Here is a 25,521-nt window from a genome sequence, read left to right as displayed (position 1 = left end):
CCACACACATTGCCCAGTTATTTCCTAGAACTCTGTCAATAGCATTGTAGAGACTGTTGCTTTTCCTACTGCTTCTTGCTTCATGCATACAATTAATTTTTCTTCTGTGCTTTCTGATGTATTATATGAATGCTTGACATTTTAGGAATGATGTATGAGAGTCTAGGACACTGGGTTGAAAGACAGAGTGAGGAAGGGGCAGAAGGAGGGTGTAGAACAGAGCAAGACCCAAGAGAGCTTTTGAGGCATTAGGATGTTTAGAAGGTTTTATGAATTGCATTAAAATGCAATAGGAAGGGGAATGGCATGTTGATTTGAACAGAGAGGAGGAAGAAGTCAGGCAACTGTAAAGCGCCTGGTCTTCCTGGGAACCGAAGCAGTGACTGCAGGAGGTCTGAGGAGCAACCTTTTCCTTTCCTGTCTCCTCAAGGCTGCAAGCAGTGCTATCTGAGCCTCTGCCCTTAGGCCCTTGGCTATTAATAACTATAGGATGCCTGTGTGAGCAGCTTTCAGGAGTCAAATTCACAGCACTTCGCATCAGCACTTTGTGCTGGGCAGAGCTTGCCCGCACCCAGGCACCCTGGGTGAGTGGGGCTGCTGCACAAGGCTCCCCAGCAGCACCCAGAGACAGGCTGCGAGGAAGCAGCCCACCGCTGAGTTGTGGGGCAGGTGTATGAGCTGGTCTGAGCCTGGCACTGCAAGCCTGAGGTGAGTTGACTGGGCAGTAAAATAGTTTAGAGCAGGTGCTGGAGAGGGTAAAGACTGGTTTGGTTTGCAGCAAAACCAAGGAAATGACTGCTGCAAAGACCAGATAGAGGAACTGAATGAAGTGACAGAGCTCAGGGGAGAAAAGGATAACTGTGGCCCTTGCTTGATTCACAGAAACGTGGGGAGGATGGAGACAGAGGCTCCAGCAGCCTGCCTGCGGTGAGGTGGATGGGAAAGCAGTAGTCCCACTGCAGCCCTGGACTTTATTCATAGTGAAAGACTGCTGCTCCTTTCCTTACGCTAGGCCAATTGCATGCAGAAGGTTTTCCACTCCCCAATCCTGCTGGATTAGTAAAGGAGCACAGGACAGACTTGCCCTCACTGCTCCTTGGGAATGGGGGGTACTATTGGAACATTGCTCCCCACCAGGGCCAGCCCTCTCTGCCTTGCCCCACAGAGTCCACGTTTGGGGCATACAGATGAATTCCCTCTGTTTTGCCAGTCTTATGACCCATCAGATGGGCCATAACCTCCCACCCTCCCTCCTGGCAGCACTGCCCCTTTCCTGTCAAGCAGGAGCTGCTTCTTTAATATACCCAAGCAGATGTCCAGCTGCTCGAGGAGAATGTGCCGCGCGTGCTTTATAGCTGCACCTGCTCACGCTTGCTTTGGGAACACACCAGCATGGGCTCTTTTATGATGTGAACTACATAAGCAGCACCTCAGGAAAAAGAAAAGCTTGGAAATCTGAAAGAAAAACTAATCCACGAGAATATCTGCCAGCGTGATTGGAGATGGTTTGCTGCAGTTGGGCTTCTTTTAGCGCTTATCATCACCTCAGCACATGAAAATCAGGTTGCAAAAGGAACAGTGGAATATAACTGCAAAATTCATATGAGATAAAAATGTCTTAATCACAACAAGGGCAGTGCACAAACTCCTAGAATCCGCTGTTTGCTTGCCAGGTTGAAATTATAACTCACAGTTCAATGTCTCCAGTTCCAAAATTTTAAGCAACTGAAGTGCAAAGAAGCACAAGGACAGAGATGGTCAGTTATTGCTATTGCTGAAGCCAACTGGTCTTCATTTTTCTTTGTATTGTATTAGGTGAAGATCTGTCCCCCTATAAGCTGTTGTTTGGGCATGGACTGTGTTGAGGTGTTGGCAATACATCATGTGTGATAACCCCAAGGGGTCTGAGAAGCTGGCTGATGTGGAACTGCTGAGATTTCTCCCAGTTTTACCTGACTGAGTACAAGGCTCTTATCCTATCTGGGGACAGAGATGGGAAACGCCGTACCAAAACAAGTCTCCCCCTCCTTCTCCCAGCAAAATGACATGCAATAAAATCAATGCATATGATACAGGTGCATGTGACTTCAAACAAACAGGGTGAACAAGTTTTCCTTCAACAACTTTACCCGTGCCTTCTTCCTCCAGCCCTTCTGTACCAGTAGCAACCACAAAGCACAGAATTACTTAGGGTTTTGGGTTGGGTTTTTGGTTTGTTTGGAGTTCCCCCCCAAGCTTATAGCCTAGTGATTTTCTGAATACCTATTCTAACAGGACTATCTAAATATCCAAACCAAACTTGCACACTTCAAAATGCTTCCAGATACCTCATGGACTCGCCCGAAATCTTGATACAAAAATACACATTACTATCTAATGATAACTGCATGGTATTATACTGTGGTATGATAAACTGTCAAAGTAACGGCACAAGATGGGAAGGGAGTCCAACCCTGGCACCCATGGGTGCTAGGAGATGGCCATGTCGCAGCTGAAATGCTTGGTTTGGACAACAATGCTATATGGTACCTTCACAATGCTTCTGCTGTGATCTGCTGCCATATTTTGTGTCTCAGTGCTAAGTCTCAGGCCTGCTGATGATACTCTGTATGGGATGATACCATTCACTAGCTACTTCACGTGGAAGGGATAGAAAAGAACCTGTGTGTGAAATGAAGGCTGTATATCTTTTAAGTATAGATGGCAACTAAAAGAGAGGCAAGAAATACCTTTCCAGTGTTTCATTCTCCATTTCCTTGTGTGTTTAGAGCAAAGCAGAGAACCTTGTGTGGGAATGCCCCTTGCAGGGACTCCTGCTCCTGTTAAAAGGAAAAAATCCACTAAACTCATTGGGAAGCTGACACACGAAGGTAAGATATACAAAACCACACATGTGAGAATGGTTTGGCTTTCAACCAGAATTTCAGCCTTTAAAATTTCACACTGCTTGACCTCCCAGAGCAAGGCAAACAGTGCACATACCAGGAGGCAGAGCACAAATACTACTAAAGCTCAGCCTTCAACCACATCACATTTTCTAGTTTACTGTTAAAAACCACACCCACTCAGGTCAAAGGTTGCCCTAGATTACACTTTGTAAACCCATTTTCTCCTGCAGCATTAATTTGGATGCACAGCAATGTGAAAGGAGAGAGAACATGACCTTTTATGGGTATCCATATTGCAGTGTCCAGTTACATTCTATGTTGTTCACGCATAACTTTTATCTCTAATTTGTTTTTCCTGTGAGAGAATTCCTTTGATTCCAGCATCATTAACTGAACAAGTCAAAGTGTCTTAAAGGGAGTCATAGTCAGCAGGAAGACTATAACTTGGGACACTTTTCTTTCCACAGAATACCAGTGTATTGGGTAGGGTGACTTTTAATTAACTGTGATATCCTCATCTTCTCTTCACTTTTGACAGCATGGGGAAGGTTTTTAGAGGTTCTGAAAAGTAGTAATTCTGTGTTATCCTTCACTTCAGCCCCCCAAAAAGGCTGTAGAAACTTCTTTGCTAGGGTACAGGTAAATATTTTTCTGTTTGTCCTTAATCTCCTCTGTGTGCATTTACCTTCATTGCAATCCAGAGTTAATTCCACCCACCACTACCCAAAGCGTCAAACTGCAAACATTTGATGCTAGGAAGCAATGGACAAGAACTTGGACCAGAGCATTTCCTAAAGCATTCTATTTCACATGTTTTGTAGCCATGCCACAGGAGGTGTCCAAGCTGAACCTGGGGAAGAAGATCAGCATCCCCAGAGATGTGATGCTAGAAGAGCTTTCTCTCCTCACTAACAAAGGATCCAAGATGTTCAAATTACGTCAGCTGAGGGTGGAGAAGTTCATTTATGAGAATAACCCTGATGCCTTCACCGACAATTCTGTGGTAGGTTGGAGATTAAAAAGCTGCTTCATACATCCAGGGGAAAGAACAATGTGCATGGGCTGGTGTGGGGGTTCTCATGGCAAGGAAGTGCAAGAAATAGCCAAAATTATATAAACATATAAAAGTTTTATACGTTTTTGGCAGCATCATGGCAAACATTTGGTATCATACATGCAGAAGCATGAGAAAAATCAGTACTGAGGGAGAAGGAGGACTGCATGCTTGGCAGGTGTTCAGAGCTGCTTGAGGCAGGACTAATTCTTCTTGTACCTATTCCATTTCTTCTTGGCAAGATGGAAATGATCCATACAAGTTGGACTTCAACTCCAGTAGGTGTGGTTCTATTTTTAGCCTAGGGTAGACTTTTATGCTTCCTGCTGGACAGAGTCCTCTGCTCATTCCTGCAGGAACTTCCATAAATGAAAATTCAGACAGAAACGTCTAACCTGATGTTGCAATATCCTCAGTTTATTTGCTAGAAGTTACACTTGTTTTCTTCTACTTCCCTATCGCATACGGTGTATAAATTCAGACCTTTTTGGTTTGGATTTTCTTTATGGCTTTGCTACACGGGAACAATGGCCTGGTCTCCAAACAGCACCTGACTACTCTGCTTTAAAATCCTTCATGATTCATTTTTAGGGGTTATTTTTCCTACATATTTATGATACAGATAACAAATCTTGATTTGTCAGTGTAGGAAGACTTTGGCTGGCCCTAAAGCCCTCACTCGGGGCAGCTTCGCAGGATCACAAACAGAATTGCTATCATTTGGTGGCTGCTCTGTGCAAGGACTCTGCCAGGCTGCATCCACTGCCTCCATGGCAACTGTTCTCATCCCCACAGCCAGCACGAGTTAGCACCTTTGATGGCAGTCAGAGCAGTGAGAAGAAAAGCTGAGTGACTGCAGCAACTGAGCCATCCTCTCAGAGAGCTGGTTGCTCTTGAGCAGGTAAAAGCAACAGATCTGTGGCCTTACTGTTATCTTCCAAACCATCAGGACAGTGCCTGACCACAGCAGCAAATAACTTTCACCAAAAGGCCATTTTGGCTGCAATACTTGATTTGCTTTCCGGTCCTTTTCTTTCTTGCTCCTGGCTCTGCTCAAAGACGGATGCAGAACAGAAGGCTTAAAGAAAAGGGAACTGTGTGAGGACAATAATGGCAAGGAATTCCTACTGCCACTTCCAGTTACTTCTCCCTCTTAGTTAATTTTCATGTCCTTTGATCCCCATTCCGAAGAAGTCCTTGTGCCTTTAGGCTCTGGGACAGTGAAGGGATTTAAAGCTGCTGGTGTGTTTCCTGCTTTTATATCACAGGTTTCTTACCTGTCTTAGAATATTCTCAGGATACACTTAGCAAAGCAGAGCAAGAAAGGTCTGGGATGGCATACAGATTGTTTCTTTCCCCCAAAAAACCCGTTTACGAGCAAGGTAATGTAATATAAAAACCCATAAAGAGCAGGGTTATTAAAAATAAATCCAAACCATATAAGGGGTCCCAGAACAGCCTGTGCTGTAGCCATAAACCTTCCACACAAGGGAGAAGATCTCAGCAGTCGTGTCATCGATCCACCCTCCTGCTCCTCTCCTCCTCCAGCCAAACAACGACACTGGACAATCAGATCACTCTCCTTACTTTTAGTGGAGGAAACATCTCTATTGTGTGTGCATGAACCTCAGACAGCTCCATGCAAAAGTGAAAACCTGCCACTCTGTGTCACTGCTGCAGCTCCACCCAAAATACAAAAGCTAGCTAAACTCAGTCAGAAGGACTGACCATACCCAACATGTGCAAAATGAAACACTGCCTACTGTAGAGCTGTTTTCAACACTGTGACCCTCTTCTCTTGCAAATACATAGTACAAGGGGATGTTTTTAGGGAGGGCTGAGTTTGACACTTTTAGCACGATGGATACCTGTCAGACAGGGAGAGCTCATGTGACATGCTCCTTGTCCAGTGCTGTGCTGAGCTCTGTCTAGTAAATCAGAAGAAGGACTTCTTATCCTCAACTCTGTCACAGGAACTGTATTCTCTCCGTGCCTCAAACACATCAAGATCACATGAAACTATGCTTCCTAACCTTGCAGCCCCATTCATTATTGTCCTGACTCCACTTTGTCCTGACTCTGTATGACCTCCTTGCTATCATCGAGCAGAAACTGGAAACAAAACCATGGTCAGCTTTTGGGTGTTGCTGTTATGCTGTTTTTCTTCCAGTGAGGATCCTTAAAACCAGTCTTTCTGCTAGTCAAAGCCTGTGGCCTGATTTGGGTTACATGCAGGGGAATGTTTCTAGGAAGGCTTTGTGTCTCTTTTTTCTTTGTCCCCTCTTTCTGCTTTACCTACCAGATCTTAAATTAAAACCATCAGCAAGGTGGAATAACCAACATCAGAGTAGACAATTATCAGCAGTAGTACATCAAAAAACCCCAGACCCAGAAGCAAAAACCCCACCTTGATACTTTCTCAGACTCACTCACAAGTTACAACAAATGCAGCTTCCACATCTTTGCATGAAAGCAAACTGAACATGCATTGGCAAAGTAAATTCTGCTGGACTTCAGGACAAGAGGTCTCCTCTGAAAAGCTGAGACACTGACTGTGAAACAAAACATAAGACGTGATGAAGAATTAAAGAACTGGATCACTGTTCTTCTGGATAATGGCAGGAATTACCCTGTATTCCTTTTGCTGCTGAAAAAGAACTGAGAGGAGTAAGAAAGAGGGTGGCAGGAAGAAAACTGAAGTGGTTATGATACAATGCCAAAAGTGGTGCTTCATAGCAGACAGAAGCACACAAAAAACCTGCCTTAGAGATGGTAAACCTCTTGAATAAATGTTGCAGGATAACCACAAGCTGAGATGCAAGAGAGTCTCAAGTCATGATCAAAGTGGATTAAGCCAGCTGAGATGGAACTTTTCCAACAAAATGAACTTTGCCATGCCGGAGTTGGATTGGTTCAGAAGACCTAGAGGTCCCAACTATACCCAAAGCTGTACAACAGTGAACATGAAGTCTTATGCCTTTTTACTGAAGAAGTGACTGGTATGGAACCAGCAGAATGACAGAAAGGAAAAGCTTTTTATTTTCCACACCAGTTTGTTGCTGCACTGTGAGAAAACTTTGGAACAAAATTCTGAAACTCAGTTTCTTTCACCACAAAGAAAATGTATCAAGGATGATATAAAAGATACAAATAAGATATAAATAACTTTAGGTAGTATTACATAAAAATTCTCCTTATTTAGATGGACAGATTCAGACATAGAGGGGAAAAATAATTTGCCTAAGATTAAACAGCAAGTCAGAAGTAAACCTGGAAATAGAAAGCAGGAGCTCAACCTGCTGTGCCTCTTTGGGGATCATGTTTTAAAAAAAATTAGCTTCAGATACTTTACCAGCTGAGGTTCCTTTTTATTTTTATCCTTTTTTAAAAGTGAATCACAAGTCTGAGACTATGCAACTCCAAAATAAAGGACCAAGGCACACACTGGGATCAAAACAGCAGGCAGTCTGCAAGACTTTCCAAGTGTCTGAATTTTACATCTCCCATCCCACCATTAAGGAGCATTTGAGTGGCTGTCACTGAGAGGACGCAGTCACAGTAACTTCAGAAGTGTTAGTAACCACATAGGCATCAAACCTTTGGGAAGCTCTTTATCAGTGAGGTGGAAATAGAAACACATTTGGTGGCCTCAATCATTCTCTTCAGAGCACACAGCAAGGAGCTGACGGGGAGCACACAGTGTCTCCTCCTGGGGACTGCCTGCAGTGACGTCAGGGCCTTGAGATACTTAGAGATCTCAGCTCTATTCGTTGGATCAGCTTTCATTATCTATTTTTCATGAGACATATGCTCTAGAGAATTCAGAATTCATCCATTTAGGCACTCAGCCTGCAGGATCAGGCTCTTGCTAGCACTAAGGACTCCAAAGACAACCAACCCAGGGACTACATATCACATGAACTCGCCACACTTGTTCTCTTGTTAGAGTGGATTTAGGGACTGTTAACATCCACTACCTCCAGCAACACGGAGACAGGGCAGAACATACCATAGAGGAATTACGTGACCTATCCCCAGAGCCAAGAGAAGTTCATCAGCCTTCTCAGTTGACACTCCTGGGCTTCCCTCTGGGGACTTCCACCAATAGGGTCAATCGGCCCTAACTGAGAGGTCATTTTTATGCTGTGAATATGCATATATGTAAAAGCTCCAAATGTTGTTAGCAATGGCCTAGGACATGCATTGCCCTCAAGTGCGTGCCGTGTTTCCCTCCCAACGCCCAGACCAGAGGCATGCTCTGAGTACCAGAGACAAAGCTGCACCTGCCCAGCTCTGACTGCGCTGAGACTCCTACTTGCTGCTGCTCTTCCTGAGTTCCTCTCTCTTGGAATTTGAATCTGTCATGTTCAAGATTCCAAAAAGAGGAATTTGCCTTTGTCTTCTGTTAGTTTGAGCTAAGATAATGTATCGTGGTGGCCAAAACTAAAGAAAACTATATTTTTATTCTAGCAGGTAAGTAGACTGTGATTTTGCATGGAAAATGGGTTTTTCCTGTCTGAATGGAGACGTCTGCTGAACACAGGATGTTCACTCAGTGGCTCCACGAAGAATCATCAACTAGTCTGAGACTAATCAAATTCATTTTATTTGCAGCTAAGTAAGATTTAATTGTGGCTTTCCTAAGGCAGACCTTTTGTTTCAGAGAAACTTCACTCCTGCTTAGTCATAATACTGCTATTTAAAATAACACCAGATGACAATGATGTCCCTTCCTGGTCCCATCAAACACTGGTGTGCACAAAACCAAACCAGCCCTTTTTACCATAGCTCATATTACGTTGATATTTTGTGACCTTTTTCTTTTGTGTGCAGGACAGTGCATGTGAGTTATCAGAGGAAAAGAGAAATAAGCATTTAATTCTCAGGAAGGGCACAAGAATGAGTGAAACGTGAAATGTGAAGGAAAACAAATGCAAATCCTGTTTTGAAATTATGGAGCAAACCAGTAGAAGCATTTACCTTGCAGATACAGTAACATTTTGAGAATAACCTCATTCTGACCCCCAGCCCTCAAAACACCCTTCAGTTTGCCTTTTTGCAGCTACATAGCTCCCACGCATAACTGCACAGATTGCCCTGCGAGCTCCTGTGTGCAGCTTAATGCTCACAATCCTCTCCTCTCAGTGCTTCCTAAAATTCAGGGGAAAGATATCCCCTCTGTCCTTAAAAAGGGAATTCCCTACAGCCAGGAGAAGGACAGACAGTCCCTAAAGGCCCCCAGGGCACCACTTCATCCTGCAGCTGGCTGCCTGCCTGGGTTGCAGCCTGGTGACTTGCTGTGAAACCCTGGACACTGTTGCTGGAGACAGAGAGCAGAGGGTTGGATAATTCCGCCTTGAGCCTTGTGGGGTTTTCACTTCTCATCTAATTTTAGCTGACCGAACAGCTGGCCTTGGAAGCCTGTTTACAGCCTGGAAAGCTTCTTTTTGCTAAACTGTACTAGGTGCAAGCCCTGAGAAATCCTTAACCCTTTGAGACCCAGCCCTGTGGTTGGCATCCTTGTCTTCCATTGACTGCCTGAGATTAACTGATGAACACAGATATATACAAATAGAACTGCAATATAAGGAATCAGATTCACTCACCTTAGCTGTATTGGTTACATCTTTGTGCATCTATAGTCAATACCCTAGTCCAATAGGAAAGATTGTATGTGATAAATAACCCAAGTTATTTGCATTATACAGCTGTGTGAGCTCTAATACACAAGGGTCACTTTTTTACATCTGATAGAAATCAAGCTTCAATCCCACTTATGACCAACACATAAAGCATTGTTTCCGTACCTGTTATATCAGTTTCTGTTCCACACAAGTATTTCTGAATATTTCTGTGTGACAACAAAATTTATGTGCTGGCACCATAGGGTCTATTAATCCTGCCCAGATTGTTTGCTCTTTCACTATGTACTGCAGGGATTGTGCCTTCTAACCTGGACTGGGGAGAGTGGATAGCCTGGAAAATAAGACCAGCTTGATTTTACTAATGGATACAGCTTTCTTGCTTCCTTTGTTGCTGGTTAGATTCCTTTCATTGATGCACATATTGATACAAACAAAACTATTCCTTTTTGTCATTTTCTTCTTCTGGTCTACAGGAGGTTTTTCATGTTTTTCCAGGATGCTATCTCAATGTGTAAATATATGTTACACTTCCCATTTCTTTTCCAGCTTGCTTTCCCACAGCTTAGCCAACGTATTGCTCTCTGGACTTTTACCTGCTTTGGTATTTCCCTTCCTCCTGTATTTCATACTCATTGATCACTGTTTGGGACAGTACACAGATCCCTCTCTTCTTACCCTGATCATAGAAAGTAATTAGGAAGTGTCCATTAGAAGGTGTGCTTCCATTGCCCTTTCTGCTCTTCTATAACTGCTCCTATACTGAATATAGAGAATAACTCACAAGTTTTGTCAGTTTTTGGATTGAGACATAAAACTGGTCACGTCACGGAGACTCGTGAGCCCATGTTCTGGGACCCAAGCTGGCAAATGCGACTGGATAATGCCCTGTAACAGGGATTCCTACTCTCTTTTCTCCTCCCCTAGGATCACTTTCAGAAGTTCATCCCACCAGGAGGGCACTACGGGGAAGATGGTCATGGCTACGGCCATGGGCGGATGGTAGGAGGAGTGACAGCTGGGCAGCACGGCTCCAGTAAGCAGCAGCATCCCGCTCGGCCTGGAAGCAAAGGAGGCCCTAGGGATGGCGAAGGGGAGCATGGGGGGGAGTTTGCTGGAAGTGGTGGAGAAGGAGGTGGTGGTGGTACTGACAAAGGCAAGTATCTCTCTGCAAGAACAAGAAATTGGTAAAATTATCAGAGCTGGTGCCAAGCTTTCTCTTAAGTAAATTAATTTGACTAAAACCCAATTCTTCCAAACAAAGTTCCATTGCAAAGTCTAGAAAAGTTAAACTGCTTGTAGCTTGATAGTTTTGTTTGCACGCTTCTGTGTTGCTCAATCATAGGCAAGAAGCAGAAATACCTTCCTTGGCTGGACCAAAGAAATGATGGGAAACTTAACTACTGAGCTCCTAAGGTTGGTACAGCAGTATGCCCATATGGCATACCTTCCATTTCAGGGGTGTCACACTGATCACTACTGGAGAGAATAATATTACCTCTTTAGCTCAGCAGTCTGACCTGACACATCAGTGCCGAATCTATCAGCCCTAATTTCAAATCAAACCTTATACCTAAATTAACAGAACTTTTGCATAACTTTCCACAAAGGAACAGCAATATTTTTGAAGTTATCTGGCAACCACCACTGGTCTATTGAAGCAGAACCTTTATGAATAAGAGTATTTTTCATTTCATTTAGTCTTTGCTTAATTCTATCCTCTGTCTAGTTTGGCTGCAAACCCCTAGAACCAAATCTCTTGTATGAGATTCAGCAGGTAAAACTGTTATTTTAACAGTCTCTATTTGCTTGGGAAACAAGAACTGCTGTTGTAAGTGAAAAGGAAATCTGTGTAGGCTTTGTGTGCAGGGAAAAGGAGGATTAAAATCATCTCACAGCTTTTACTGCAGAGATGGATCCCAACTGCTTTTATGTTTCCACCCAATCAATTTACTTCTAAACTACTTAGTTTAAGTCCTTCAAACAGGGAGAGCTTGTTGCTTTCATTTTTTTAATTAAAATTAGATTCTTGCACGTCTGCTGCTCTCTGTAACCAGGACAGACCCAGGATTTTTCAAGGTTTGAAGAAAATAAGCAAGACAAAGAAAGGTGTGATAAAGAAGAACATTTCAGATAATAGTGTTCATTCTTTGCCGCTTACTTCATATGGATTTATGTTTTCTACACAAACTGTAGCACCATGAAAACATCAGAATGTCTAACTCAAATAACCTGTTATCTCTATCTGCCCTAATCAAGCTAAGCACAAGCCATTACTCAGGAGTTTTAAGGTTTACAAAGGATAAAAATCTTTAAAGTGTGCTACATATCAATACATAACGATGCTCTTATCAGTAAGGTCATTGCACACACAACTGGAAGGGGAAAAAAAAAAGAAAGGAAATAAAAAGGAAAAGAAGAGGCACATGGAATGAAACCACTTGTCCAAGCTCATTTGTTTAACACAGCAGCCGGAAGCTAACCTAAAATTTCTGGCAATCAAGTATCTGACTTAACAGCAAAGTGCAGTTCTGTCATTGTCAGGATTTTAACTTCCAGAGAAACACCCTATCATATTTTCAAACTGCTGTTAGCCATCCTGAGGTGTCTGAGCCAGCCTTGCCTCTAACATTCAGGAGGGGGAAAATATGAATGTCTGTTCATGTAATCACAATGAAAACGCAACTTACAAAAATACTGAGACAAGAGAGATGGCAATTTCAGAACACCCAGAAATAGACTACTGAGAAAGACATTAGTAAAGATGGTTGTGGATTGTCAAGACCCTGAAATATGATGGTTAAAGGTTTTCGGTCAGTTAGAGCCAACTTCAAAGTCTGAGCCTAGTTCTGGAGTATACAGCCAGAGCTTTGGTTTTTGCATCTGACAATGATAGGTTTATGTGGAAGGGCAAGGAAAAGAGAAGTAAATCATGGAATCACATAGCATTTTGCCTTGTATAAAGGTTTCCCCGAGTTATGAAAGAGATGATGGAATATGGAGATTGGTTCTCAGGGTAAGAGGTTTCTATCTGAGCAATGAGAGAGAAGAGTTTAAAATTAGCTTTCAAAGACATGCTCTAATGCAAATTCCTGGGTGAATGCCTCAGACTGTGGTGCACTTGCTTTTACAGATAAAGGCAGAAGTGGTGTATGACAGTCATTTAAAAGAGAAATCTAACCATAAAATCTCAAACTTGATCTAGGACTTACAGTATCTGGAAACAAAGCTGGTGTCTCAACTTCAGTAGCAGAATACAGAAAGGCAATGTATTTAGTATGTCATCTAACGTTTTACCTTCTTCTGTTTACAGATGGAAAGTCTGGAGGCAAAAAAGTCACTATATTTAAAACTTACATCTCGCCCTGGGAACGAGCAATGGGTATCAGCCCTGAGGACAAAAGTCAGTTCACCATTGACTTACTGTCATATAGTCCCAAAGCTGATTTCCCCCATTACAAGTCTTTTAACCGGTAAGTCTTCTTGGATATTCAATTCAGATTACTTAGCATGAGAACACACAATAACCCTGGCCATGGCCCTCCTGCCTTGGGAAATACAAGGTTTATTTGCATGTCATTTTGCTTAGTACAGTCTCTTGTGGATGAAACATTTGGAGGCCTACAAAGGGAAGATACACTAAGAGCTTATGAGCAAAAACCCTACGCAGCTAGATAAGAGGACTTTAATCCTATTTCCCTTTCTTTCTCACCCCATCTGACCAGGGAGATTTAGCTTGCCACGATTTATTACTGCAGCCATTTAAAGTTCAAGAGTTCAGGAAAAATACTTAGGAGTAGAAGCCATATATTTCACAGTACTTCAGATAAGAATCAGGATCTTCCTGCTGTTTCTGATAAGAACTGAAAGTTATACAAGTATTTCTAGGGCCGCAGCAATTTTCTGTTTACCTCTCAATATAATTTTGCCAGCCAGAACCTCAGGACATCAGTACCCACGACAAACCCAAATCCCACTCGTTTCTGCAATAATGCAGCCTCTGCCTCTTACAGGTACGGGGTACCAAAAGGTGTGAAAGGTGTATGGTTAGATGGAAATTGCTGCAACAGGGGTGAGGGAAGTACACAGGAGGGGTGTGGGTTTTAAAAATCCTTTTTAGTACATAGGCAATGGACACACACATGTTCTTGGAAAGGATCTGTTTGTCAGTCAGCTGCAACAGTGGTAAAATTTACAATCTCAATAACTCTGATTGTTTATTTTCTAAATCCCATTGTTCACCTGTGGTCTGTTTGCTAACTCTGTGTATTCCCCTATGTCAGGACTGCCATGCCTTACGGGGGTTATGAGAAAGCAGCCAAACGGATGACCTTCAAAGTGCCTCAGTTTGATATTTGCCCCGTGCTTCCAGAATCTCTCATGATCTATAATCAAAATTTCAGCAACAGACCCTCCTTTAACAGAACCCCAATACCTTGGATGCCTTCAGGAGACTCCTCTGAGTACCATATTGATGTCAATGTGCCAAGGAGTGGTGAAACAGAAGAGCTGTGAATCCCCACCACGAAGGCCTTCTTTTATTTCCCAGCCCTTTCTATTTGCAACTTGATAGTAAGGAGCTGAAAAGTGCAACTCTAGTTCTGTCAGCCCTTCCTTTCTTTTGCCCTTTGCCCAGACAAGTTCCTACCAGGTTCTAAACTTACCTTTGCAGTGGTGTTAATCTATGTCAGAAACAGTTTGAGGGAAAATAGCTTTTTATTCACCAGGGCAGAAAAGGGCAAAACTAGGAAGCGCTTTCCTGTTTAGCAAAGCTAAATGCTGCCTGACCGCTCCATAATAAATCTGTTTTGTCATATATTAACACGTAATAAAACACCAGGAGGAAAAAAAGCCTTTGTGTTTTCTCTTTTAAAAAATGCTGCTGAATCAATTTGGGGATTAGCAATAACAAAAGTCTTAATCTCACGATGGTTTGCATGGGAAGAAAGCTAGGGGACTGAATGGGGATGGCCATAAGGTAGGGACACATCAGGGTACTTTGGATAAATACTGCAAAACTGATGGTGAAAAATGATGACTTTGAGAGGAAACAATACAGGCAATCACAATAGTATCACACATGAAACACCAAGTCAGCCTCCCAGCATAACAGACAGATAAAAGTACTTCACTGGCACCTCAGTTCTCCAGAGTATAACACAGGTGATAACTTAGGGAGTCTTTTTCACACAGACAAAGCAAGAAGGCCGCAGGTCAGGAAGGAACAGAAACACACCCAAGTGAGATGACTTTTTCTTTACACAGAAGAAAAAGCTTTAGTTACAGCAGAAATAATTTCACACCTGCCACTGTGCATTATTCAATCAAATATACAGCATCGAAGTCTATTCCATATCTTATAAGTTTTATCAATGCCACATAGAAGAAGAAAGTCTGGCACTGTGGAAAACCAAAACAGAACTTTATTCTTCTACATGAAATACCTTCTGTTTCATGAATATTTGTACTCTGACACATAACATATGCTGCTGTTCCACTACCATCCCCTAGCTCAGCCTACATGGAGACTGGTTTGGAATTCTCTGGTTTTGTGCCTTCTTTAGATCAACATTTCCTCTTACAGACAGGGCTAAACAGCTTATTTACAAGGATAGCTTCCATTGAAGGACTTGTAATTTAGAAGGTATCCCTTCTTGTCTAGAAATCCCAGCAACCATATATTTGATTTTTATTCTGTTTGGATAGCCATGTTAGCTTTATTACACTCCTCTAAATGCCTACTGACAGGGTGACCGTCAGATCTCTTAAAAATTGTGCAAATAATAACAAGCTGCAGAAGTAATGAATGAGTAGTTTCCTAAACTTTCTGCTGAAATAGCTAAAGAACACTTAATGTACACTCCATTTCATGATTAAGAAGTACCTATAACTCAATTCTGTGACTAAAAACACTAAGGTGAGGCTGGTCAGGGAAACTAAGGGCTGTGGGTGCACACATGGGAATGATACAAAAATGTTTGGGAATTCCATTATAATCACAAGAATCATTTGAGTTCTACTGGAACATAGAAAAAAAGACTAAATAAAATAGGTCCTTAAAACATGCAGGGAAAGGTAAGAAATACTGTGCAGATATAACACAGTGCTCTCTGGTGGTGCAGTTTCAAAGTTCTTGTGTACAAGGAAGGCAAGCATCATCCAGCAAGTAGGTCAAAGGACTGGGTACATATCCAAAGCTCTCTCTGGTTCTCAGTGTACTGTTAGACAAGAGTTTTTGTCTGTGGACTCCATTACCTTCAACCCTAAATCGTGATAAAAAGTTGCAGTTTGCTTGGCATTTCTATTGTTTCACTGCACATTCTTTAAAATATTGCTATAAGTCATGCATGTAAGCTAAGAGGATCCTTCAGTTTTGGTAAATTTGCTTAATGAGGCATAGAGCTCTTCTTCTGCCAGTACACTTTCAATCTCAAATCCTGTCAAGCAGGATTTATGTGCTTTTGTTTCTAGACCAAAAAGACAAATAAAACACTACATGCTCTACAACAATTCAGACAACTATTATCTTGCTGTTTACATAGCTTAAGATACATGCTAGTTAAAGTCACTGTTCAAAGTGATGTTAAAACCGAGAAAAAACAGTAATGCAAATTCTATCTCAAAAATAATTAATGTCAGCGAGGCTTGCAGCTGCTGTAATCAGGGCAGAAGTTTGTCCAAAACAATAAAATATTTAAGAGGAAATAAGTAAGTGCTCCTGCTCTTTGTTTCCCTTGGGCTATGATGTAGACTCGGGGGAATCGCCTATGCCAGAGAATTATTTATACTGGGAATAAGAGGATTTTATAAGATTTAATTATGGTGACTTTCCCCCACATACTAGGAGCTACAGAATGGAAACTCAGTCATCTGCTTTGAAGCAGGATAATTGTAGTTACAGATAAACAAGAACTAACAAATTATCAAGACCATCCTCTTGTAAAGGCAGGTTACAGTTCCCTCGTAGAAGATGTACAGGATAGTAAGCTGCATGGAACAGCAACCAAAAATGCATTTAAATAGAGAGCGGCTGGCCCATGGGAAACAGATCAGGTAGAATTTAGTGACATTCAGATTTCTCTTTGAGAACAAAAAATAATTTCCAGTGTTATTTTTTATGTTTATCTCATACAAAGCAACTTTTATGATCAAGAATCAAAAACGCATGGGAAATGCATCAAAAATAGTGCTCATATTTTAATGTAAAAGAAAGGTATTTAACACAGCTCAGCAATGCTATCCATAAATATAGACTCACATGCTTTAAAATTTTGCCTGAAGCTATAGCTGATGGCACACATATTCAGCAAGTCATAGCACAGTTGGTATGCTTCTGTTTTGTGCAGAAAATCTTCCATTTGATGTCAATGTATGAGTTTGCATCTCATAACTAACTGTGTCATGCAGGCAGCTTGCCATTAGTGACAATGATGATGTAATTCACACAACTAACATCTGGGAATCACATTTGATGTTGTTACTGACAGAGCACTTAGAGGAGGTGAGTTGTCAGTAGGCTTAGTGACTCTCTGAAATAAAATTTGCAACAGTTTCAGGCTGTTAGGAGAATATGGGCTGTGTCTTGTTTCACCTTCTTGTTTGTTTTAATCATATGTATTCCTTTCTCTGACACAAGATGGTAGGCACCAGACAGCCTGCAGACAATTGCTCTGCTGTGGTGCAAAGAGGTCTGCACATGGCCATCTCTCCACAGGAAGCAGCTTGAATATTGACTGAGATTTTGTTCCTGCCTAGCTTGTCTGCAAGTCTACGTTGTCTTCTGCAGAACTGCCACAGGTGCAACTATCTGGCAATGCCCACTTTCAAAGGACTGCCCCTTGGCACAACAAGCTGCTGTCAGCACCTCTCTGGCAACTTACAGGGTCCACCACTGCCCATCAGCAGCACACATGCTATTTTCTCCTGAATGAATATTGGAAAAGTTTGCAAAAAAGTCTGCTGGCTCACAGCACATTAATACATATGCAATCTCATCTATGCCCAAATCCTCAAACTGCAGGTTCCAAAGTAGTTTAGACAAGTTGCCTGTTCTGTCTTGGAGATGTGCCTGTCCAGGACCACAGATAATCAAGCAGAATTTGCATACACAGGCAGAAATAAGATTGTGCACATTTTGTGGAACTCTACGACTTTTCTGAACTGCTGAGTACGTGGGATTTGAGACAGTTAATTATATCCATGGCATCATATACCTCCCAGTAAAAGTCTCTTCAGCTAATGTAATTAATTAGCAGTGCTCTTTTGCCGTACCTCTTCCTGTGCATTTAACACACAGTAAGTGTCATCTTCTCTGCGATGATTATCTACAGTACAGCTTACAGGATGCTTTAATGAGTGCAAGTACTTGCTCAGATCTATGTTGTATTAATTAACACATGCAGTAAAGAGAGCTGCATAAACCACTCTGACGCAATGCGCTTAAATGCAACCTCAACTCCAGTCAGCTTCATAAACAAATTCTCAAACACAAACTCTTCCTTTACTTTTCAATTACATTTTAAAAACATGATCTATGTCACAATTTTTACTGCACATTTTCCAACTTTTTTGTGCAAAGATTGTTCATTTTAAAAGCCTGTTTTTCGTGTAAAGAAAATACATCTCATGTACTTTCAGAGAGAACCAACACACACAAAAATTGCACACAGGGACCACCACCCCTTAAAAAATAGGAAGAAATTATTGGTACACCTCTAGCCAGAGTTATAATGAAAGCTCATCTTTCACAAATTCTTAGTTAACAAATAAATGCATAAATAAACCACATTTGGGGGAAATTCAGACAGAGAAGGCGCAATTGTATTACAAAAGGCTGACAAACTTCTCTACTCTTCCCAGGCTCAGACACAAGTCAAGGGCAGTGCCACTGTTCCACTCCAGTCCCTGCCTTTGCAGCTGGTGAGAAAAAAACCATACAAGGAGAACACTAACAGCAGTGAAAAAGGCTACCCACTAAACAATGCTTTATTTGTGCTCCAAAATATCCCTCTACACAAAAGGGTAAATAAGGACTCTGCAAACTCCCCCTTCTTACATAGGGAAGTTCCTGCCTTAAGCATCAATCTCATTATACATCATTTCACTGCAGGGAAAACAAAGTGGCCCCTGGAAGAACAACCAAATAAATGAGAAACTTTCTGCTGGCCAGCCTGAGGAAGACCTACAGGCCTCTTCACACAGGACCTCCCCTGCTCACAGATGCTATACAAATTCAATTACACTGAAGAGTGCTCTAGTCAAACTCCAGCATGCCTGACTCAGATAAATAATTATCTCCATATTCCATTATAAAAACATCCATACTTTAATCGGCCTGAAGCTAGCATGGGTTCAGGGCTTCATTATATCTACTTTCTCTAAATGTTTCCCTTAATTATCTTTGGTCCCTAAGAGAGGCTTGAGGCCTTCCTCATTTGCTTTTTCTCCCTGTATGATTTGCTTGATTCCCGAAGCAAAAGACTGAAATGGGATGGGGACTCACACCAAGTAAACAACTGTTCTTCCAAATGCACAAGCTTTTATTTTAAAGATTATTTTAGTGGCATTAGAAATGCCATATTAACAACAGCTGCACACACTGTATTGCAGACACCCCTATGTACAAACGGTATTCTTTTAAGGGTTTGCTCTGGGCAGAAGAAAAGGCAGTCCCAGTCCTCCAGACACACTCCATGCATCTGGTATACCACTGACGGTATACCTGAATTATCAGAAGCTGGTAATTCTTCCATGCAGAAACACATCTTTTAGATACAGAACATAATGAATCATTCACTTCTCATATGTAACAACAGCGCTCAACAATAGCATAAAAAGAAATTCCTCCACAACTTACCAAGCTGGTGCTACTCCTCTAAGGACTGTTACAACAGACATCTCTCTCAGATGTCAGGAACACTGAAATTAAACCAGAGAATGTATATTAGCCCACATCTTCCAGTTTTGAGTAGCTAATTACACTGTTTACCCAGAGTGCTAGCACCGAGATACCAGCTGCTCATGGATTAAATAGCAGCCCACCAAGTCATCTTGACTCTCTTTACATGCATGATTCCGAATTTGTAGGAAAGGGTGCATTTATTTCACTGAGTTTTTGATGATACCCAAGGAATACATTTCAAATAGTACTGCTCCAGAGTTAATATATGTTACCAGCACCCTGCAGTGCTGACAGGAAAATCACACGCAGTGATGTGCAGCTGATGCAGTTCAGGGAACACAATCTTAATATTGGTTTTACATATTATCTAGTATTCAGAAAAATCAAAACACAAAGTTATAAAAACTCTTATTCAATTTTCCCCAGATCATGAGTCTAATTCACGCCTGAACTACTTAAACAGTTGAACTTAGAATGTTCTGGTGCTAACCTGTGAGGAAACCCAGCTCCTACACCAAGTACAAGTAAACTTTTGACAGACATGAAGGTGTTGGCCTATCACCTTTGGCTCCAATCATATCCCAGAGCTGTCACAGCCCAACCGCAAGACATTGTAACTGTCAGAAACCACATACACTCTGTGAGCACACCTATTTCTTTTCTATTAACAAAAATGTATTTCTATTCAGGCAGTTCTATTGAGGGAGCTCTGGTGCAACGGCTGAAGGTGCTGAACCTGAGGTAAGCGGCTCCAGGTGAAGTGAAACAGCCCGCCCTGCTCCTGCCCCGGCAACAGCCGACTCCTGAGGGGAACCGCCGATCTCAGGGGGCAACGGCCGACTCCTGAGGGTAACCGCCAATCACAGGGGGCAGCGGCCGACCCCTCAGCGCAACCGCCAATCACAGAAGCCAACTGCCGACCCCTCAGGGCAACCGCCAATCACAGAAGCCAACTGCCGACCCCTCAGGGCAACCGCCAATCACAGGGGCCAACGGCCGACCCCTCAGGGCAACCGCCAATCACAGGGGCCAACGGCCGACCCCTCAGGGAAACCGCCAATCACAGGGGCCAACGGCCGACCCCTCAGGGCAACCGCCAATCACAGAAGCCAACTGCCGACCCCTCAGGGAAACCGCCAATCACAGAGGCCAATGGCCGACCCCTCAGGGAAACCGCCAATCACAGGGGCCAACGGCCGACCCCTCAGGGCAACCGCCAATCACAGGGGCCAACGGCCGACCCCTCAGGGCAATCGCCAATCACAGAAGCCAACTGCCGACCCCTCAGGGCAACCGCCAATCACAGAGGCCAACGGCCGACCCCTCAGGGAAACCGCCAATCACAGAGGCCAACGGCCGACCCCTCAGGGCAACGGTGGATCCCAGAGGGCAACGACCGACCCCTCAGGGGAACTGTCAATCTCAGAGGGCAGCGGCCGACCCCTCAGGGCGACGGTGGATCCCAGAGGCCATTGGCCGACCCCTGAGGGCAACGGTGGATCCCAGAGGCCATTGGCCGACCCCTGAGGGCAGCCGCCAACCCCAGATGCGGCCGTTCACCGGGACTCAGCCCCTCACACACCTGAAGTTATTCCTAGCTACGCTCAGGCTTCGGGCCGAGTGTGGGATGGGCTCTACGGGCTGCTCTCAATGAAGGGGTTAAACACAGCAGAGGCCTCTGGCCCCTTCTGGGCCGGGACAGCAGCTTAGGCCCTCTGCTCCGCGATGCGGCTGAACGCGGGAGGGGCTGCCTTGGGCTGGGGGAATTATAAATGGCGCCGGACGAGCCGAGCCGCACTGGCCTGGCCTCTGTGAGGCCTCTCGCGAGAGGCGGCACTCCCCGCCGGCGGCGCGGCCCGCGGCTCTCGCGGGAAGATGGCGCGTCTCGCGAGAGGCGGGTGGCGCGGCTCCCCGTAGCTATAGCAGCGGTGGATGAGGGCGCCCGCGAGGAGGGGATGCTGCGCGCCGCGGCGGGACACGGCGTCGGCAGGTAGGGACTCACTGCTGGGGCTCGCCGCTGCCACTGTCCCGTCCCCTTTCCTCTTCTCCGTGTCCCACAGCGACGCTCCGGAGCTGTTGCGCCCTCACGGCAGCGGGGCCGTGGCTCCGGCGGCGGGACGGGAAGGGTCGCTCCCCTCAGCGGCGCCGGGCGGGCCGGCTGAGGGACCAGAGCGGTCTCCCTCCCCTCAGCGGCGCCGGGCGGGCTGGCTGAGGGACAAGGGCGATGTGTACGGCGGTGCCGGCAGCGGCCGGGTCCCTGCGGGGCGACGGCGGGGACTCCGCATCCACCGCTCTGGGGAATACTTTGAGTTTCTTTCCTCCTGTCCCGTCCCCTCAGGAAACAAAAATCCCCCAGCTAACCGTTAGCTGGTCGCTCATTCCTGGAGACTTACCGGTGACTGTCCCCGTACTGTAAAGCGGTGCAGCCCCGTATGCCCACACGGCCTGGCCTCAGCTGGTGGTGGGGCAGCCCCCCAGGCATAGGCAGGCAACGGGTGCTGTGTGCTGAGGCTCAGCCCTGGCCCGCGGGGGCCTGACCTCTGGCGCAACTGTAAGTGAAGGGAACCTTCTGCACGCCTGGAGCTGGTCGGCTTTAGAAGAGGAAAGCAGTAACAGGTACGGGTTAAAAAGGCAAAAAAAGATCTTTTAAGTAGCAGAGATTTTTGAAATGAATATCACAGACACTGTATTATGTTGTTTGATAACTCCGACGTGATTGACTGCTATTAAAAATTAATCATGTGCAGACACTGTTGATTAGAAGAAGCTGCATAGTTACAGTGTTGGTCCAAGGTAGGCAAAAACTTGTGCTTTTTTTTTTTCCTTAAAAAAACCCCACCAAACAGAAGCTGTTTGCTTTTCCAAGATCAGATTTTGCCTGAAACCCTTCATTCAGTGGGAGGATTATCCTCGAGGATTCCTGAGGATTACAGCCTTGAATAGAAACCCTAACAATGCACACCTTCTGCTTTCCAAAAGTTGCAAACACAATGGCTTTCTGGTCTTTCAGCTGAGTGAAGTTGTTGTGATATTTGTAGTATCTGATCGTGTATATGGAAAGAATTCAAAGAACTTTTTGGATGCCAGAACAATTTTTGAGTGTTATAACCTTACACAGAATATGCATATGAAATTGAAGGAAAAATAGTTGGGTGACCTCTGATGCAGTTTGAAAGAAAGCAGGTACTGGAAACAAACCTCTCTATGCTCGTAGGTCTCTTCAGACTTGAAAATCTAGGACTGAAAGATTTTTGCTGCAACATACTTGACATTGAACAGCAATTCTGGAAAAACAACAGCAGTTGCAACAATACCAACATAGATAGTTTTGTGTTTGTGTGCAGAGGGAAAGAAAGTGCTGCTGAGCTGAGAATTAAATTGGTGAGGTAATACATGACTTGAACATGACAGCTTTTAAAAATAATTACCAAAAGTGCATTATGGGCTAAAAAAATCTGCATTAGTCTGTTGAAAGCTGTTTTCACTTAGGGAGTGATGATTTTTCTAGAAAGGATACTATTTAAATTTTATTTCAGTTCCTAATCAAGAATATATCAAGCCTGCTGCATATCTTTCAGACTGAATTAGATATAAGCCTTTTTGTTTCCTTTCTTTTTTCCCCTCTCACCTGGATGATGGACCACGAAGCCTTTTGCCACAGTTTTCTTGGTGTGGAGCGAAGGGTAAGGATGTGCTTGGTTTGTCCAGTCCAGACAAACGTGCTTAAATTACCTCAGAGAATTTAGAAATGTTGGTTTCTTTATGCTAGTGACATCTATAAAAGCATTTCAGTTGATTTCTTCCAGTCATTGCAGGTAAAAAATTATGTCAGCTCTCTCTATTCTGGGTTAACCATCTATTTTGAGACTGTAGTCATGAGTTCATTATAAAGAATAATGGGAATTTAAATCCTTCTTTATCCAGTCCTGGTGATGTTATTAGGCGTTAAGCCTTCTTAGAAGAGCGAGTTTTCATGGACAGTACATAGAAGAGAAAGTGTGTTTATTTCCTACTTTGTGCAGCTTCAAAAACCTTGTTTCCTAGACACGGAAGAGTAGTGGCAGAGCTCTTAGGTATTACATTATTGCAGATCTAGTGGGTTCTATCCACACTAATCGGTTTAGCCTCCATTGGGTTTGAGTGATCTATAAACATTTCTTTATAAAGAACAATTGGGACTATCGAGAATAACTTTTGGTGCAGCTATGCAAAATGCAGCAGGTGATAAAAAGAGGAAACTGAGGTAGGAGGATGAAAGAATAAAAAAAGAATATGTGTAACTTTTTATCGCCTTCCTGTTCAGAAGCAAGAAAAGTGTGTCTTACAATAAATGTGCCCGTTGACATGTGTAGAACTTGCTGGACTTTTCATTTTTCTCATGTAGCCTTCTGAAATTTAAATCCCTTACACATCTTTCAGTTTCCTTACCTATGTTCAAACCACATTTATTCAGTTTCATTTGTTCTCTGGAATTAATTTGTCTAGACTTTGCCTTTAAATTTCTTTCTTATCCATCACTAGTGGCTGCAGTCACCATTTCAAAGTTACTGTACGTCTCTCTTACAGAAGGTTTTGAAGTGTTTGGTGGCACAGATAGGAGCAGCAGGAAATCTTGCTATGACTGTTGGGGAATTTTGATCATCTTGCGTGAATCTCTCTATTGTTCCTGTTAATTGCAAATCAGGTAATAGGCAGTCTTTAGTAAGATTTTTGCCTTCATTTGTAGCCAGCCCACTTTCCTGGACTTGTGCCCTGTGTGTGAGACTGCCAGGAGGAACTGTCTCCTCTAGCCTGGACACTCTCTAAGACAAATGATGCAACATATACGTCTCTTACCATGTTTCTTGGCGTGCAAGTTTAACATGTAGTTTATTCCTTGTTTTATCTCCGTTATGTCACTTGATGCATGGGATTTCCCGTTCTGTGATGTGAGAAAGTCAGAAGGTTTAGTGGATCTTGTCAGCCATTGTCTATGGGACTAGTGTTTGGCCAAACTAGGGTATCATTTGGCTTTGCTACTCTGATTTTATAGCAGTAGACCACATGCCAACTGAGTCGTTCAGCGTGCTGAACTTCATGCACAGACATTCCATTGGGAAGTTAATCTGTTGTGGCTTTCCTGAAGTTACAGTAAGTGTTCTATTTCTGGAGTTATTGGAAGAAGAAAGTTCAGTATGTTACCAGCATCTCAGTGAAAAACAAGGAAGGTGAAGGCTCTTGCTTAAGTTTTTTTTCCCACATTTTCCAAGATTTGTGAGCTGTATGTATTCTGTTGTGGTCTTAAATGTTAGAGGTAATGTTTTGTGTCCATCAAGTACAAAACTTCCAGTAGATTTTGTGCTCTAGTGCCTGAAGTTTGTGAAGTAAAGATGATCTTAAAAGTGCTATAGCAAAACTGAGTATGTCTGTTCACTCCTGTAACAGTTACCACTTGGTAAGATGGAGAACTGTGGTAGCTGTAGAGTGTTTGCTGTGGTTGTTGCCAAATTAAGAGGCAAAGGAAGAGGCTAGACTTAGGTTTTGAGGTTTAAAACCATTTTTGTTCAAATTACAAAAGCATGCGGACAGTTATGTGCTGTAACAGACTAATTGTGTGTTTTCTAACATATTTATGAAGAAATACTGTAATAATGTTACTTCTCTGGTATCATTCATAGTAACTTGGAAATAAAGGTATTTCTGAATGAAACCCATCTGCAGCAGATACAATTCTTAAGAGGTGCTACCACAAGTGTGGTTTAAACATGTTGGCTATAAATACATCATAACAAAATGGATATTAAATTTGATATTCCTTTTATAGAGCACCATGACCATTTTCTTCAAAACCTTCAGCTTTATGAAATGCGTCTTTGAACAAGATATCCAAATAAATCCAAAGCAGCACTATAAAATTTCACTTCTAAAACCTGCATATTGGTGTCTCTCATTTCTTTATCGTCTTTTTTTAGTAATAAAACTCTGAAACTGGTACACAGGTAATTATGATTGAGTATCTCGGAGGCAGGAGTAATCTTTATCCACAGAATGACGTTC

The 25,521-nt window shown here is 43.2% G+C and overlaps 2 protein-coding genes across 6 annotated transcripts in view; both read left to right on the top strand.

Annotated features, from left to right (window-relative positions):
• Positions 1-2,794: 2,794 nt before the first annotated feature.
• Positions 2,795-14,099, top strand: MYOZ1 (myozenin 1). Its single transcript, XM_010205874.2, has 5 exons — positions 2,795-2,870; positions 3,710-3,891; positions 10,512-10,740; positions 12,898-13,057; positions 13,868-14,099. Exons 1-5 carry the CDS (start codon positions 2,795-2,797, stop codon positions 14,097-14,099), a joined length of 879 nt encoding a protein of 292 aa, XP_010204176.1.
• A 7,317-nt stretch (positions 14,100-21,416) lies between these two features.
• The window catches only part of USP54 (ubiquitin specific peptidase 54), a 94,431-nt gene continuing 90,326 nt past the window's right edge, over positions 21,417-25,521 (top strand). For 2 of the 5 annotated variants that reach the window (XM_062000911.1, XM_062000910.1), the window contains exon 1: positions 21,527-22,101. The gene's annotated coding sequence lies outside the window, so the exon portion shown is untranslated. Of the gene's footprint in view, positions 21,476-21,523; positions 22,102-25,521 lie in introns of those variants that run through there. The other 3 variants (XM_062000906.1, XM_062000912.1, XM_062000905.1) reach the window with 3 other exon arrangements.

This window comes from Colius striatus, chromosome 8 (genome assembly GCF_028858725.1).
Source record: "Colius striatus isolate bColStr4 chromosome 8, bColStr4.1.hap1, whole genome shotgun sequence".
NCBI classification, from domain to species: Eukaryota; Metazoa; Chordata; class Aves; order Coliiformes; family Coliidae; genus Colius; species Colius striatus.
Note: the sequence above shows the minus strand (reverse complement) of the source record. Positions and strands in the feature narration are given on the sequence as shown.